Below are 16,416 nucleotides of genomic sequence, written 5' to 3'. Positions count from 1 at the left end.
TAAGGGCGCTGTACTGCAGCGCCAGCTGTGCCATCAGAGTCCCTGGGTTCGCGCCCAGGCTCTGTCGTAACCGGCCGCGACCGGGAGGTCCGTGGGGCGACGCACAATTGGCCTAGCGTCGTCCGGGTTAGGGAGGGATTGGTCGGTAGGGATCTCCTTGTCTCATCGCGCACCAGTGACTCCTGTGGCGGGCCGGGCGCAGTGCGCGCTAGCCAAGGTGTAGCCTCCGACACATTGGTGCGGCTGGCTTCCCAGTTGGATTTGCGCTGTGTTAAGAAGCAGTACGGCTGGTTGGGTTGTGTATCGGAGGACGCATGACATTCAGCCTTCGTCTCTCCCGAGCCCGTACGGGAGTTGTAGCAATGAGACAAGATAGTAGCTACTACAACAATTGGATACCACGAAATTGGGGAGAAAAAGGGGTAAAATTCAAAAAAATAAAATAATAATAATAATAATAATAAAAGTGGGGGGGGGCTGACACCGGGCTGTGAATGCGCACTAGAGACACTGCGTATCACCGCATAACATGGTGCCTGAACGGTCACACGCTCCTTAAAGCGAGTGCGGGGAATTGGCTCTGGTCTGAAACCTGGCTCCGCCAATCACCCCATGTGCCTCCCCCCTTTCGTGCTTGCGCCGTGGTTGTGAACCCCGGAGTCGTTGTTGATGCTCTCTTGCTGCTTCCGTCTGCTCCCATGGAAGGCGATCCTTTCTGGCCATGATTTCTTCCATGTCCAGGATCCTTTACCGTTCAAAATATCCTCCCATGTCGATGATGTCTGCTCCTCCTGGCCACGCTACTTGGTCCGTTTGTGGTGGGATCTTCTGTCACGTTCGTCATAATGAGTGGACCAAGGTGCAGCGTGGTAGCCGTACATTTTCCTCTATTAAGGCAACTATTCCTTTATTACAGGCAACTATCCATAGTCAAGACCCCACAAAGCACAATGAGGAAATGGCTGCCTAAATATGATCCCCAATCAGAGACAACGATAAACAGCTGTCTCTGATTGGGAACCATACCAGGGCAACATAAATCATTAAACACCCTACCCTAGTCACTATCACGCTCCAACCAACATAGAGAATAAAACAGCTCTCTATGGTCAGGGTGTGACAGCAGTGCTATGTACAGCTTTAGGATTTAGGACCCTGAGGTGCTCCTAGACCAGAAGTAGTCTTAATAAGTCTTAATAACTGTATGATCGACTAAACTTACATCTCCTGGCTCAGCTGTGTGAGTCCATGTGTCTGTGTGTGTATGTGCATGCGTGCTTCTGTGTGTGTGTGTGTGTGTGTGCGTGCGTGCGTGCGTGCGTGCGTGTGTGTGTGTGTGTGTGTGTGTGTGAAACTGAAGACCAGGAGGATCTAAACGAAAGGCTCCCCAGGTTCAATAATTAAGCATGGTATTATCTTCTAACAGATTCGCCTTGGTTGCCCCAACAGAACGGGATTAGTCCACTGTTTTAAATCACTTCTCTTTCATCTTCCCAGGGTAGATGGTGTCATAGGAGTGTCTGACGGTCTGGGTGTTAACCAACTCAAAGTGTTCGGTTGGGTCAGCTGCTGTGTGGGGTTTTCATTCTTCCCACAGTTCCACTCCTACAGGCAGTGTCTCTGTCAGCAGGGCCAGGTTCATTAGGCACCAAACGGAAGAAAACGGACTGAAACAGGGAGGGACTACATGGACTTTTCCAATAAGAATGATTCAGTTTCATTTTCGGATGCAAAACGTTTGAAACGTTGTCCACTGCATACCCTAACAAACACAACCTATTTACAAAATGTTCTGTTGAGTGCCCTAGTGAACACAATCCAGATTTTGTAATGGACCTCAGCATAACATTTATGGTGACTCTTTCGAGGACCAATACTACCTTCATGTATTGATGTCAATGGGAGACTTCACAAATATTCTTGTTATATGCGCACAGATTAGTGATTACAGAGAATTGCTCTGCTGGGCATGCCACCCCCTAGCTCCATCCAGCCAACAGGGCTCATTTAATGAGGGGTGTCTCTGAGTTTCTGATCATTATTTCGTAAAAAATATGTCAACAAGGTGTTTCCTTGACACTTTATTGGACAGAAAGACGAGGGTACAAAAATTAACTGCCCCTACTCTCAATAGGGGCTCCTAATCTCCTCTTTCAGGTCCCATCTCATCTGGAGGGCCCTGTCAGGCTGTCTTCCCCCAGCCCTGGCACCCTCTTTAGGCTACCACAGGTGGGGTGGTGGGTGGGTATCCACCCTAGCAAGCATTTGTTTATCAAACCCACTTGTTGTGGGCACAATACTTGAACTAACTTGTATTGAGGGAACAGTGTGAATCCGTGCAAAACCTTTTCCCAAAGCCCTTTTGAAGGCGGCGTCCATTGAGCCAGTGGAAGAGGAGAGGGGATTAAGTGGCTCGGCAGTGGGGCATTTCCGAGAGGGCTGATTAGCTCGACACTCATTGTTAAATCAAGCAAAGGCAGGCCCTAGAGTAGAGAAAGGTAGGTGAACCGTGGAGGCTGAGGGGACCCAGGAATGAAACAGCCAGCAGGAAGCCACTGGCGAGTTCTCGGCAAAGGAAGGCAACACCACCAGGTTTTCCTAACAGTTTTTGTCCGAACTCACCACTCACTTCTAAGAAGGGGTAGAGTAAAAAGGAGATTAGCATACAAAATTAGAGGCGGGGTGGGTGATTTTAAGTATTTTTAAGGGTAACTTGTCTGGCTTCTTCGTGGTTCCACCCCACCATGCACTCTGTCTGGACAAAGTTAATTAAACTAGTATTAAACTGTAAAGAAAGTTCTGAGCGTTAGGAGAGGCTCCTTGAGGATTACACAGACGAGGGGCAGAAATAAAGAGGAGATATTTGTCAAGGCGTAATTGAGAAAGGCGTGAAGGAAGAGTATAATGAAAAGTTTTCTGTTGTTAATTTGTCCCAGAGGGTTATCAGATCCCCAAGTGAACAATGTAACAAGACACAGGTTGTGTTGTAGCCTACCACTGCTGAACATTGGTGATTTATATGTCACACGGGGGGAATATTAGAAATAATCATGCATTTTATTTAAACACTTCTGAAATTAATTCAACACTTCTGAAATGAATGGGTGTGAAATGGGTGATGGGCATGCTCAATTAATTAATATAATAGGGGGTTTAAGATTATACTTTTTTAATTACAAAAGTTTTAAAGAAAATATCAACAATAAAGCAACAACTTGGGAAAAACATGCGCAATAAATTAACAATATACAGAACAAAGTGCTTCATTTTATTTACAATTAAATACATCCTTAAGGCAAGGCTGGGAAGGGAAGGGAGAGGAGGGCAGGGCAGGGCAGGGCAGGGGAGGGTAGGGGAGGGGAGGGGAAGACAGTGCTGGGTTGGGCAGGAGAGGGCTGGGCTGGGGAGGGGAGGGCTGGTCAGGGTTGGAGAGGGCTGGTCAGGGCTGGCGGCACTGCCACGCGTAGCGAGAGCTTGGGCTGGAGTTGTCATCATGACAGGAGGGAATGTCTGATAAACTGACCAATCAGAAATGGCATAGCTCATTGGTGGTACATATGACAATAAATAAGATGTTGTTGAGGTATGCCATGGACTGACCATTTAGGAAGAGTTGTTCAAGCTATCAAATATGAAGGAGATTATTCAGAGCGGCCGTATGTAACATGCTTTAAATGCCCAATGACTTATATATAATTGGGGAAAAAAGTTGTAAAAATATATACTGTTAAATATATGTATACCATCAGTTCTAGACAAGTAATAGTTACCCTCCTTTCTCTATCATGTAGTTTCATCAACATGTTTTTTTTTACACATTTTCTCCCCCACTATTAAACGTTTGATTAGGATAATAACAATACTAGTCTTATTCAATAAATACATTTTCAATTCTGTCTTTAGAACAAAAGCAGAAAGCGTGTTGTAGAAATGTTTGAGAGGGGCACAGCTTCAGTGCACAGAGGTCTGTGAAAATCAGCTTGTGAGAAGACATGGAGTGTGGCAGTGATGATGATGATGATGATGATGGTGAGGAAGATGTATGCCGCTCAGTGCTTCTTCCTCAGCCTCAGGTTCTTCCTACGGCTGCCGGCGCTCACGTTCTTCCCCCTCTGCCCCCCATTCTTCACGCAGAAGTACTTGGTCACTGTCTTGCGGCACTGCTCGCACTTTACCGCGCAGCACCAGTGGAACTTGCAATTGCAACTCGACACCAACTCCGCCTTCCTCTCCTCCACGGCTAAACCACACTCCCCGCACAGCCTCTTGCAGCTACGCTTCTCCCACTTATTTAGGCTCTTGCCCTTCTTCAGGCACTCTCTGCCCTCTGTGCCGGGCAGTTCCAGGGTACGGTTCTCCAGGCAGTAGTCTGGGGAGTCCTCTAGGTGGACCAGTTCTTTACGAGAGATGGAGCTGAAGGTCTCGGAAATGGCCCCTCGACTGGCTGCACTGTTCCCAGCCCCCCGGAGCAGGTCCACCTTGAATTAAAGAATAAATGAATGAATGAGAGAATACATTTTATGTGAAGTGTCTTTAGAGTGCTTATAAACAATATATACTGTACCTTCAGTGCTCGGTGGTACTTCTCCTTCAGATAGTTTCCCACCTCCCTGAAATCTGGGAGCTGTAACCAGCAGGTCTGTGTGGTGCAGGACCCAGAGACGCCATGGCACTTACACGTCTTCTGCATAGTCCCTTTCACTGCCTGGGAAGGAGAGGAAAGGGAAGGAGTGGAGGGAGGGGTTGAGGAAGGAAGGAAGGGAGGAAGGGAAGGAAAGCGGGGAGGGAGCGAGAGATTCTTTGGTTAAGCTTTTCTACTGTCTGTAATTCACCTGGAAAAATGGTAATTACATAATAATAACATGAAAATTACAGAAATTAAGTAAATACTGTGTAAACTCCAGACAGAACCTGTTGTTGCCATATAATTATTATGTAAATACCAGGCGAAATACCAGGTGAAACAGGAGTGTAGAAAAATGTATAATTACTATTTTTATGTATAATGACTTATTTTTAAGATCGGGACGTAGCAACATACCGATGAGATGTTCATTGTCTGATTTGGTCTCAGGAAATCAGTTGTGTAAGTATGTGTGGCTGAGTATGAATTTGTTTTAAAGAATCAGTTGTGTAATGTGAAGACTATTGGCTCTTGATTGATGTGTTGTCAGATGAACCCACTGCACACTCAAGCCTTCCCATTAGACAAAAAAAGGATGAATTTACTAAGGGAGAAAAGGATAGGTTCAAGGTTCATGCTGGAGTTTTTGTGGTCCCCCTCAATATTTCCTGACTTCACCCCGACACAGATGTGGGGGAAGGGAGGGGGAAGAGCTTACTCGCGAGGTGAGTGCCGAATCAAAGTTTCACATTGAGACACTGACTGTGTCCCTCCTGGAATGAGAGGAGTATTTATTAGGCAAGGCCATTGTGAACATGTTTTCTGCCATGAGTACACCCAATGAAGAGTCTACGGAGAGTCTATTGAGTGGCAAAATTAAAAAAGGGTGAATTTGTTTTTGTTACAATGATGCTCCAGGTGCCGTGGGGCTCGGAGGGGCAACAAGGCCCCAACAGGAGGGCTCCTAGGTGGGGCAAACAAAGACTACTCCAGCCTCTCGCTTGTGGTCCTCCGTCCGTGACTAAGGACTCCTTAGGGGCCACACAAAGACCAACAGAATAAATGTTGGATGCTTATTGCAAGAATAAAAACCAAAAACTACTTAAAGAAAGCGGGCAGGCATAATACTGGCCCTGGTCTGCAGTGTGTAGCACCATGGGATACTCTAATTAAGAACTAGCACCAGTGATTCTGAGATTCTGAAACTTAAGACTTGTCATAATAAAGGACATTCATTGACTGGGGAACAGGCCCTTGTGGTACAGCGAACACGCTGTGGTTATTGGAGGACAAGTGGCACCTCACTTATGGGGACGTGAAAGGGATGCTTGGGTGGTACGCTTGCTGTATGCTGTAATACTCAATGAAATTATTCTGAAGGTACTTTACATTGAGCAGTCGGTCAGTTGGGGGTTGAGTGGGAAACTCAAATATCTGACCCTTCACCTTGAACTACAAGAGCTCCTTCCTATGGCAATTGCACTGATTCAATCTCAACATGATCTGGGTTTTCCGAACAACCAGAAAACCAAGCTCTAAATCAATCTGGAATCATGATAATATTTCACTATATCATCAACGTTTTTTAGATTGTATAGTATTGAGGGATAGCTTACCCCTTCTATCACCAAGGTGTAAATGAAAAGTTAAAAAGTTAACTGAATACTGTACCTTGCGTCCAGCCTCGTTGTTGTGGAGGTTCATGGCGGCCCGTGCGTCCTGGCCTGTCTCCAGCGTGTCAACAAACTGCTTGGAGATGGCCTCACCGAACCCCACGTTGTCACTGCAGCCGCCCCACTGCCAGCCTGTACCCCCTGGGGACACAAGCAGGAGACATCAGTTTGTCTGTATGAGAGGATGGCTCACCATTTGTGATGAAAAAACGTGGAAGGGTATTATTTCCAAGGTACTTGAAAAAATACCGGTTTTGTTGTTTTGCCTACAACCGAATCACATTACATGAATTCAACACAGTGTGAATACAACACAATGTGTACACAGCTGTTTCATCTATGCATGTCTTGTAATGATCTGTGTGTGGATTTTTAAATATTCTCTTACCCCGCTGTCCGTTCCTGGTGTCATCACAGCCACAGTTGTCAAAGTCCCCCAGACTGCAGTTCCTCATCAGAGTGTACATGACCCCTGCTGAACTGATGGCATGGACAAACGCTGTCTCCCTGTTCGCTGTGGGAAAGAAACATATATTATATATAATATTATATCATGACCTCGACTAACCTGTACCCCCCCCCCCCCCCCCCCCCGCACATTGACTCGGTACCCACTGTATACAGCCTCGTTATTGTTATGTAAATGCTATTTGATTTTTTAGCAATGATTACTGAACTGATGGCAAGGACAAACGCTGTCTCTCGGTTTGCTGTGGACAAAAAACAAATATTATATATAACATTATATGACATTCTAGTAGCAATGATTACAGAACTGATGGCAAGGACAAACGCTGCCTCTCTGTTCGCTGTGTGTGAGAGAGACATTTAAATTCACTCAGGAATACCTTCTCCTGAAGAGGTCATTCCTCTCCCCCAGTCATTATCTTCAGAGTGGGGCTTCTATTTCAACGCCTCTTACTCCACAGTATCCTTTATCTCCTATCTCTCCTGGTAATTAACACATTGGCTCTAATTGCCATTGGCGTGCCATATTTTCGCAAGGCCCCTGAGCAGTGTCCTGTCGATGGGTGGCTCAGTAGGATGTTGTGAATTGGATTTGTAGCATAGTTTTAGCCAGGGTGACCGTGGGGTTGCTGTTGTTTTAGCCAGGGCGACCGTGGGGTTGCTGTTGTTTTAGCCAGGGTGACCGTGGGGTTGCTGTTGTTTTAGCCAGGGTGACCGTGGGGTTGCTGTTGTTTTAGCCAGGGTGACCGTGGGGTTGCTGTTGTTTTAGCCAGGGTGACCGTGGGGTTGCTGTTGTTTTAGCCAGGGTGACCGTGGGGTTGCTGTTGTTTTAGCCAGGGTGACCGTGGGGTTGCTGTTGTTTTAGCCAGGGTGACCGTGGGGTTGCTGTTGTTTTAGCCAGGGTGACCGTGGGGTTGCTGTTGTTTTAGCCAGGGTGACCGTGGGGTTGCTGTTGTTTTAGCCAGGGTGACCGTGGGGTTGCTGTTGTTTTAGCCAGGGTGACCGTGGGGTTGCTGTTGTTTTAGCCAGGGTGACCGTGGGGTTGCTGTTGTTTTAGCCAGGGTGACCGTGGGGTTGCTGTTGTTTTAGCCAGGGTGACCGTGGGGTTGCTGTTGTTTTATCCAGGGTGACCGTGGGGTTGCTGTTGTTTTAGCCAGGGTGACCGTGGGGTTGCTGTTGTTTTAGCCAGGGTGACCGTGGGGTTGCTGTTGTTTTAGCCAGGGTGACCGTGGGGTTGCTGTTGTTTTAGCCAGGGTGACCGTGGGGTTGCTGTTGTTTTAGCCAGGGTGACCGTGGGGTTGCTGTTGTTTTAGCCAGGGTGACCGTGGGGTTGCTGTTGTTTTAGCCAGGGTGACCGTGGGGTTGCTGTTGTTTTAGCCAGGGTGACCGTGGGGTTGCTGTTGTTTTAGCCAGGGTGACCGTGGGGTTGCTTTGTTTTAGCCAGGGTGACCGTGGGGTTGCTGTTGTTTTAGCCAGGGTGACTGTGGGGTTGCTGTTGTTTTAGCCAGGGTGACCGTGGGGTTGCTGTTGTTTTAGCCAGGGTGACTGTGGGGTTGCTGTTGTTTTAGCCAGGGTGACTGTGGGGTTGCTGTTGTTTTAGCCAGGGTGACTGTGGGGTTGCTGTTGTTTTAGCCAGGGTGACCGTGGGGTTGCTGTTGTTTTAGCCAGGGTGACTGTGGGGTTGCTGTTGTTTTAGCCAGGGTGACTGTGGGGTCCCTAATAAACCGGTCTGTTATTAAAGGGCAGATCAAATGAGTCAGCATATACAGTACTACATTACTTTTGACCATATAGTGTCCTACATATCTTCTGGTCAAAAATAGTACACTATATTCATTGGCTCTTACCGCTGCGGAGGCTTCTGTGTGTGGACAGCTGCAGGGCTCTCTCAGGGCAGTTCCATCGGTCCCAGGCAAACTGATACTTACACTCCTCGATGCCGCTCTGAGCCCCGGCTGCTACACTGCTGGAGTAAATCAGGTACACCTTGAGGAACACAGAGTATATCATCAGGTCACTTAAAACTGAATAGGTTCAATCATGACCATGGGAAGCAACACATAGGGACATTTACTTCCATAACCCTAAAAGTCGTAGTGTATACAAGATTTTTTTGTTTTTAACAACGGTGGGAAAAGTCTTAATACAATATTAATTCAACTTTTTTAACCTGTTTCACAACCCCTGAATGAGTTGGAATCCCAAGCCCTATTCTTTACAATATCACTATGTCCACTTGGCTTGTTCGCCTAGCTCTCTGGTCCTTGTTGAGACTGTGTGAATGATATGTCTCAAGTGGCCTGTGCAGAGACTGAGCCACCACCTCTCTGCTTCTCACTGGGGTCTGGTGGGCTAATGATGACCACCCACCACACCATAGTACTGCACAGGACAGCACTGCCTTCCCTGCCACTACTGCCTGTAGTTTATTCACACGCAACACATATTATCTAATGCCTCTCCTCCTCTAGTCTAGTCTAGATCTACCAACCCAGGGAATCCTACTGCCTCTAGTCTAGATCTACCAACCCAGGGAATCCTACTGCCTCTAGTCTAGATCTACCAACCCAGGGAATCCTACTGCCTCTAGTCTAGATCTACCAATCCAGGGAATCCTACTGCCTCTAGTCTAGACCTATCAACCCAAGGACCTCTACTGCCTAGCCTAGATCTACCAACCCAGGGAATCCTACTGCCTCTAGTCTAGATCTACCAACCCAGGGACCTCTACTGCCTCTAGTCTAGATTTACCAACCCAGGGAATCCTACTGCCTCTATTCTAGATCTACCAACCCAGGGAATCCAACTGCCTCTAGTCTAGATCTACCAACCCAGGGAATCCTACTGCCTCTAGTCTAGACCTATCCACCCAGGGACCTCTACTGCCTAGCCTAGATCTACCAACCCAGAGAATCCTACTGCCTCTAGTCTAGATCTACCAACCCAGGGAATCCTACTGCTTCTAGTCTAGATCTACCAACCCAGGGAATCCTACTGCATCTAGTCTAGATCTATCAACCCAGGGACCTCTACTGCCTCTAGTCTAGATCTATCAACCCAGGGACTTCTACTGCCTAGCCTAGATCTATAGGTCCCTGAGTTGATAGAGCCTGGGACACTCAAATTAGTATGATATGTTACGTTTGCTGTGGTTACATAAGACAGATGGTTACTTAAGGAAAAAATGAAAGTAGGGTGGTTGATTGGGCATATAATGCAAACGTCTAGCAACCAAAGGTTGTGAGTTTGAATATCATCATGGACAACTTTAGTATTTTAGGTAATTAACAACTTTTCAACTACTTACTAGTTTTTTAGCTACTTTGCATCTACTTATCATGTTAGCTAACCCTTCCCCTAACCCTAACCTTAACCCTCTTAGCTAACCCTAACCCTAACGCGTTGACCTAACTTCTAAACTTAACACTAACCTTAACCTTAACCCCTAACCCTAACCCCTAGCCTAGCTAATGTTAGCCAGCTAGCTAATGTTAGCCACCTAGCCACCTAGCTAGAACTCGTAAAATATCATAGGTTTTGCAAATTCGCAACATATTGTATGTTTTGCAAATTCGTAACATATATAATACGAATTGTATACAAATTGTATACAAATGGATACATACCATACAAAACGTAGCATATCATACTAAAGGAGCATCTCTGATTTACATATAGAATAATAAGAATAGCTCTAAGACCAGGTTGCCTCTATACACACTGAACAAATAACTCTCCATGCCTCTACTATCTCAGCCCATGGACATTCAAAGCTTCTCAGCCTTAATAGAGTCAAGAGCCGTAGATAGGAACCCAAAAGGTCACCATAACACTGATAAGGCCTACCCTTGCTGTTGTTACAACAAATCAATGATGAAAGGACATCTTTATATGTAACCATGACAATCTCATTCTGGATAAATGCAGTCTATTTAGAAACAGAGGGGAAAGAGAGTAACATACGCAGACAGCAATAGGAGATCCTTACAGGGGTGGTCTTTGCTCTCTTTTTTGGGATAGGGAAAGAAGGATCTGGCCAGAAGATCAAAAGAATGTTGGCTTACCTTAGGTCCAGTCATAAGGAAATTATTCACTGACCTGGAAGAGGAGACAGCTTATTAACTCTGGGAATTAAGAGTTGTCCTTCAACCAGGGCAGGAATTCCACAGCTCCCTCACTTAAGTCTCTCATTAGTTATCTTTAATAACATTTAATAACATGGTACGATAGCATCATTGGCTATCTTAAATAACATGGTACTGAAGAATTTATTAGCATACTCTCAAAAATTCAGTGTCCTTCAGTAAAGGGAGGGATTTCTTTGCTTCCTCATTAGATAACTATCTTTAATAAAAATGTAATAACATGGTACTAAACCATCATCAATCTAAATCATTGTCTCCCATATGAATGAATCCCCCCGCCTGCTGGTCAATAACCATGCTGGTAAAGTGACATTGCTTGGGGATGTTATATCCAAAATACCTCAAATAAAGCCCTAAGCTAATTATGATAAAAGTATTCATTTATACTGACAAAATACATTGTTACTGGTCACATACACAAAAACTCAATAAAATACAGTGGGATGAAAGTATATTCAGGAGTAATAAACATGCAACAAACAAGAATTTGAGGAAAATATTTAAATATAATCATTTAATAATTGCCCATGCCTACATTCTCATAAAGGAACATCAAGAAGCCTAACTGTTTCCCAGTCGTGCACCAAACGATGTCATTTGGTAAACAATTTTGGAAGGTAAAAAAACTGAACAGAAACTAACTTTTTAATTTGATCAGTAAATAGAAAAACATTTCAACATATAAATCATGGAATTATTTATATATTCCAATAGGCCTATGTACCAATATTTCATGAACGACCTTCCTATCACATACATTGCATCAAATCATTGAGGCAATCACAAAGAATCCAAAATGGTTCAAACTCACCAGCTGCAGCAAGACGTTGTCATGTGAGACATCAACATTAAGATACAGTAAAAGACCTCCAAATGCATGAACATCCTGCCAGAAGAGACGAGAGAGGATAGAGATGGCATGCACATTCAGCAGCTCTCTAAAGGAGAAGAGGGGATATAGCGAGAGGCTACCAACCCTACATACATACACAACTCCACTGGCTGTATATGCCAAGGTTCTCATGCGGGACTCACACGAGGGGGGCTCTGAAATTGACCCACTCTCATCCCAACAAGAGATTATCTACTTAATTAAAGATGTTCCCCTTCTTACTCCCTCGACCAATCAGAAGGAGCACACCGAGGAGAGACTGAAATGATCAAAAGGGCACCCTGGGCCTCGCGCAGACAAATAGCAGCCTGAAATCTTTTTCCTCGCGCGGCCTTCTGAAGGATTCAGGATAAAGTTAATTAATATTAAACCGGCCGAAATCGACTGATCTCAAATAGATCTGGTGGCGCCCTGAAAAATTAATTTATCGAAAGAGTTTGATACAGTGGTAACTGGTAACAGTCACGGACTACTGGTATTATATCATTGGAACAAACATGACATACTGTGTGATTTTTTGAGAGTTGTGCTTTTTTGGAATTTTGCACGATTTTACAAATGCCACGTCCGATTTAATCAATTGTTGTCACTAAAAAAATAGCTAGGCCTAATTAACATCCCATTGTTTTAAAATCAATGTTGAAGCATTGTTGACATTTTTCATTTTCAAGAATGCTCTCAGTTTCCCCCAAGTTATTTTCGAACTTCTGATGTGAAAGAAAATATAGGCCTATTAAAAACTAATTTTAAATGGTTTAACAAAAAATACATTTTAGGGAAATAGTTTTAAAACAACATCAGATAGCCTATTCATATTGATAATTGTTTATCCTAACATAATCAATCATGCATTAACATTTCCACATCAGTAAGATCCAAAATAATTAGAGATCGTGTATTCATGTTGATTGTTTTGGGGGTGGTAAGGCATATTAGATCACCTTAACAATGAACAGAAGACATTTTATGCCTTCTCGAAAATGAGTTGATAATTAGCCTAATACAAATCGAGGAAAAAGTGTTTATTTATAGCATAAATAGCTAGGTTGACATTCAATTGTCAACAGATTTTCATGAAAATATTTTAATTCAAGAAAACTGACTTGTTGTGGATTTAAAAAAATCAGTACGCAATAACAGTGCACACAAAATGTACTTTCTCTGCTTAAATTTTCATGTACCAAATAGCATTTTAAAGTTCAATGCGTTTCCATCACATTTTCAACTCTACTGATATTTTGTCACAAAAACTGTTATATTAAATAGCAAATGTGCCTCTTTGATCTTGCCATGTGTGTTCCAGCCACCAGCTCGCATATACAGTGCAGGTAGGCTGTGTGGCTAGTTTTACAGTACATGATGAGATTATTATGGATAAGAGCAAGAATATTTGTATCTGTCAAATGGCAGTCAAGCATCAATCATCATGTCACCAGAATAAGACCCTAAATATTTATTGGAAAGGAGCATCAAGATCACCATGCACTTTCACCAGCCTGTGAAGTCCATCATAAATTATTTCATCTGTAGCCTAATAAAAGGCATGCTTCCCCAACAAGTAATAGTGGGAAGACCACACAAGTCATCATTTGACTTCAAGTTTAATTAGATATTATGGTTATTATATCAATATTTACCCATAAAAGCGTTTCCACCCCAATTTCTCGCATAATTAATGTTACTGACACAAAAAGATCCCACGAAGTCAAACGAACAAATGATCTGTTGGCATTCATAAAATTGTGCCAAAACTTCCTGTTTCCGTCACAGCTATAGTAAGGAAAGTGCAAGTGATGTGCTTGATGCTCTTTTCTAATAAATATTGAGGGTCATATTCTGGTGACATGATGATTGATGTGGCTGCCTTTTATAAATAAAAATATTATCCCTCTTATACATAGTAATCTCATAATGTAGGTAGTTTACCAGCACTGTATCTGCAAACTGTTGAGTAGTTGTCTAGAGCGCACGTTAAATCCAGAGTGGGCACATTTGCTTTATCACGCAACAGTTTTTGTGACTAACCATCAGTAAAGTTGAAATGTGATGGAAACCCATTTAACTTGTATGTTTTATTCTGTACATGGGAATTTAATGCAAACATGATTTTAATGTCCACTACGTCATCACGCACATACTTTTATCCCGCAATAAGTCAGTTTTATGAAAACACATCTCTTGTGGGAAAATGTGCATATTATTTTATGCACATTTAAAAATATTCACATGGAAATCAGTCGCACATTGGATGGAAACCTCAAGTTGCACTGTAGCCCACTAACTACGTTTCCATCCAATTTGCAACACATTTTCGTGCGAATATTCTCAAATCCGCATAAAAACATTTCCATAAAACGGACTTGTTGCGGATAAAAGGATGTGCGTGGTGACATAGTGGGCCTACACAAGTAAATGTTGAGTTAAATTCCCATGTACCGATTAAAAAACACAAGTTAAATGGGTTTCAACTGTATGTTGTTGTTTCACATTTTTTTTGTGTGTTATGTGTTTACCTTCCGGTTACTAGTGCAACACTCTAACCACTAGGCTACCCTGCCGCCCCTAATGAGACATAATGAGATTATTATGGACAAAGGAGCGAGATTCTTTTTATTTGTCAAATGGCAGCCAAGCATCAATTTATCATGTTCACTAGAAAAATTGAATAAGACCCTCGATGTTTATTGGAAAGGTGCATCAAGCTCATCACCTTGCACTTTCACCACCCTGTGAAATTCATCATCATCTATGTCATCTTCAAGTTTTAATGCCACATGCACAAGTACAGTGAAATGCCTTTCTGGCGAGCTCTAAACGCAACAATGCAGTAACCATAATTGATTTAATCTGTAGCCTAATAAACTGTGTGCTTTCCCAACAAGTCATATTGGGAGTAACACACGTCATCCCATGACTCCAAGTTTACTTAGATATGATGGTTATTATATCACTATTTGCAGGGGGGCAACTTTGGATTTAAAACATTTTTTAAATCTATTTATTTAAAAAAAAATAAGGGGTAGATCAGCTTTATTATTGCATCTATGTAATTGTCTGCATCATTTCCAATCTGCCTTATATATTTTTGTAAATACTTATATATATGTAACAATATGTTTTCCTTTATTATTTACCCCTAACCTTACCATCCCTCCCCTAATTGGAGTAAACTAATAGAGAACAACACTTAGACTTCTACTTACAGCTTATACATACTATATACATTTTACGGACACAGTATATTTTACATTAGTTATCTTTTGTTTGTTTTTAGTCCCATCCTTCAGCTCCACTCAACCCCTCCCATCTATCTCTGAACACCATCCAGTCCCATCCTTCAGCTCCACTCAACCCCTCCCATCTATCTCTGAACACCATCCAGTCCCATCCTTCAGCTCCACTCAACCCCTCCCATCTATCTCTGAACACCATCCAGTCCCATCCTTCAGCTCCACTCAACCCTCCCATCTATCTCTGAACACCATCCAGTCCCATCCTTCAGCTCCCCTCAACCCTCCCATCTATCTCTGAACACCATCCAGTCCCATCCTTCAGCTCCACTCAACCCCTCCCATCTATCGCTGAACACCATCCAGTTTGGATTTCTATTTGCCATATATTTTTCAACTGTGCTGTGATGTTTCACAAAAGTTCTGGACCTTTTTAATTCTCATAGATTCTACATATTGTAAAATATATATTTTTTGCTAAGAGTATTATTATATCATTGAGCAATTGACTATGACTTTTTAAATCAGCCAGCAGTGCTATTTGCAGAGGGGGACGTAACTTGGCAGGGGGTCTGGGGGAACTCCCATGGCCCTTCTAGCCATCTCTATTTAGAACAACAAAAAGTAAACAAAAAATGCCCACAGTCATCAAGCTAGGTAAGAGATGATTAAATATGTTTAAGTGATTGATAAGGCTGAACCAGATCCATGAAAATTAATGAGGTAAGATATTATTAAATATGTTTAAGTGATTGATAAGACTGAACCAGATCCATGATAATTAATGAGGTAAGAGATGATTAAATATGTTTAAGTGATTGATAAGACTGAACCAGATCCATGATAATTAATGAGGTAAGAGATGATTAAATATGTTTAAGTGATTGATAAGACTGAACCAGATCCATGATAATTAATGAGGTAAGAGATGATTAAATATGTTTAAGTGATTGATAAGACTGAACCAGATCCATGATAATTAATGAGGTAAGAGATGATTAAATATGTTTAAGTGATTGATAAGACTGAACCAGATCCATGATAATTAATGAGGTAAGAGATGATTAAATATGTTTAAGTGATTGATAAGACTGAACCAGATCCATGATAATTAAATAATAATTGTTGTGTTGCACCTTTAACCAATAGCTTAACAAATGAGCAACTCTTACAAATAAAGTACAAAGATATAACTTTTGATTGTCTTTATTAAGACATGCTCTAAATCAAATTTCAGCTAGACTGCTCAGCCAGCCAGCCAGCCAGCCAGCCAGCCAGCCAGCCAGCCCAGCCAGCCAGCCAGCCAGCCCAGCCAGCCAGCCAGCCCGCTCAGCCAGCCAGCCAGCCCAGCCAGGCACCCAGCCAGCCACCCAGCCAGCCACCC

The 16,416-nt window shown here is 43.2% G+C and overlaps 1 protein-coding gene across 2 annotated transcripts; it reads right to left on the bottom strand.

Moving 5' to 3' along the window:
- Positions 1-3,283: 3,283 nt before the first annotated feature.
- LOC139417927 (protein Wnt-8b-like) lies at positions 3,284-11,933 on the bottom strand. 2 transcript variants are annotated; one of them, XM_071166930.1, is made up of 7 exons: positions 11,722-11,933; positions 10,830-10,863; positions 8,613-8,751; positions 6,686-6,811; positions 6,296-6,438; positions 4,565-4,705; positions 3,284-4,478 (listed from the first exon to the last, which is right to left on the bottom strand). In XM_071166930.1, the coding sequence occupies exons 1-7, from the start codon at positions 11,835-11,837 to the stop codon at positions 4,050-4,052; spliced, it is 1,128 nt and encodes a 375-aa protein (XP_071023031.1). In that variant the 5' UTR covers positions 11,838-11,933; the 3' UTR covers positions 3,284-4,049. The 2 variants fall into 2 exon arrangements, with proteins under 2 accessions (XP_071023031.1, XP_071023024.1); XM_071166923.1 differs by lacking the exon at positions 11,722-11,933 and having other exon boundaries at positions 10,830-10,901.
- Between the last annotated feature and the right edge of the window lie 4,483 nt (positions 11,934-16,416).

This window comes from Oncorhynchus clarkii, chromosome 1 (genome assembly GCF_045791955.1).
Source record: "Oncorhynchus clarkii lewisi isolate Uvic-CL-2024 chromosome 1, UVic_Ocla_1.0, whole genome shotgun sequence".
Classification (NCBI taxonomy): Eukaryota; Metazoa; Chordata; class Actinopteri; order Salmoniformes; family Salmonidae; genus Oncorhynchus; species Oncorhynchus clarkii.
The sequence above is the reverse complement of the archived record's forward strand: the minus strand, read 5'-3'. Positions and strand labels throughout refer to the sequence as shown.

Coding starts and splice junctions, on each gene's coding strand:
- LOC139417927 (XM_071166930.1), bottom strand. CDS start 11,837: ATGTGCATGCCATCTCTATCCTCTCTCGTCTCTTCTGGCAGGATGTTC. Junction 10,864..11,721: donor ACAACGTCTTGCTGCAGCTG/GTGAGTTTGAAC, acceptor CTCCTCTTCCAG/GTCAGTGAATAATTTCCTTA. Junction 6,812..8,612: donor ACACAGAAGCCTCCGCAGCG/GTAAGAGCCAAT, acceptor TCTTTCCCACAG/CGAACAGGGAGACAGCGTTT.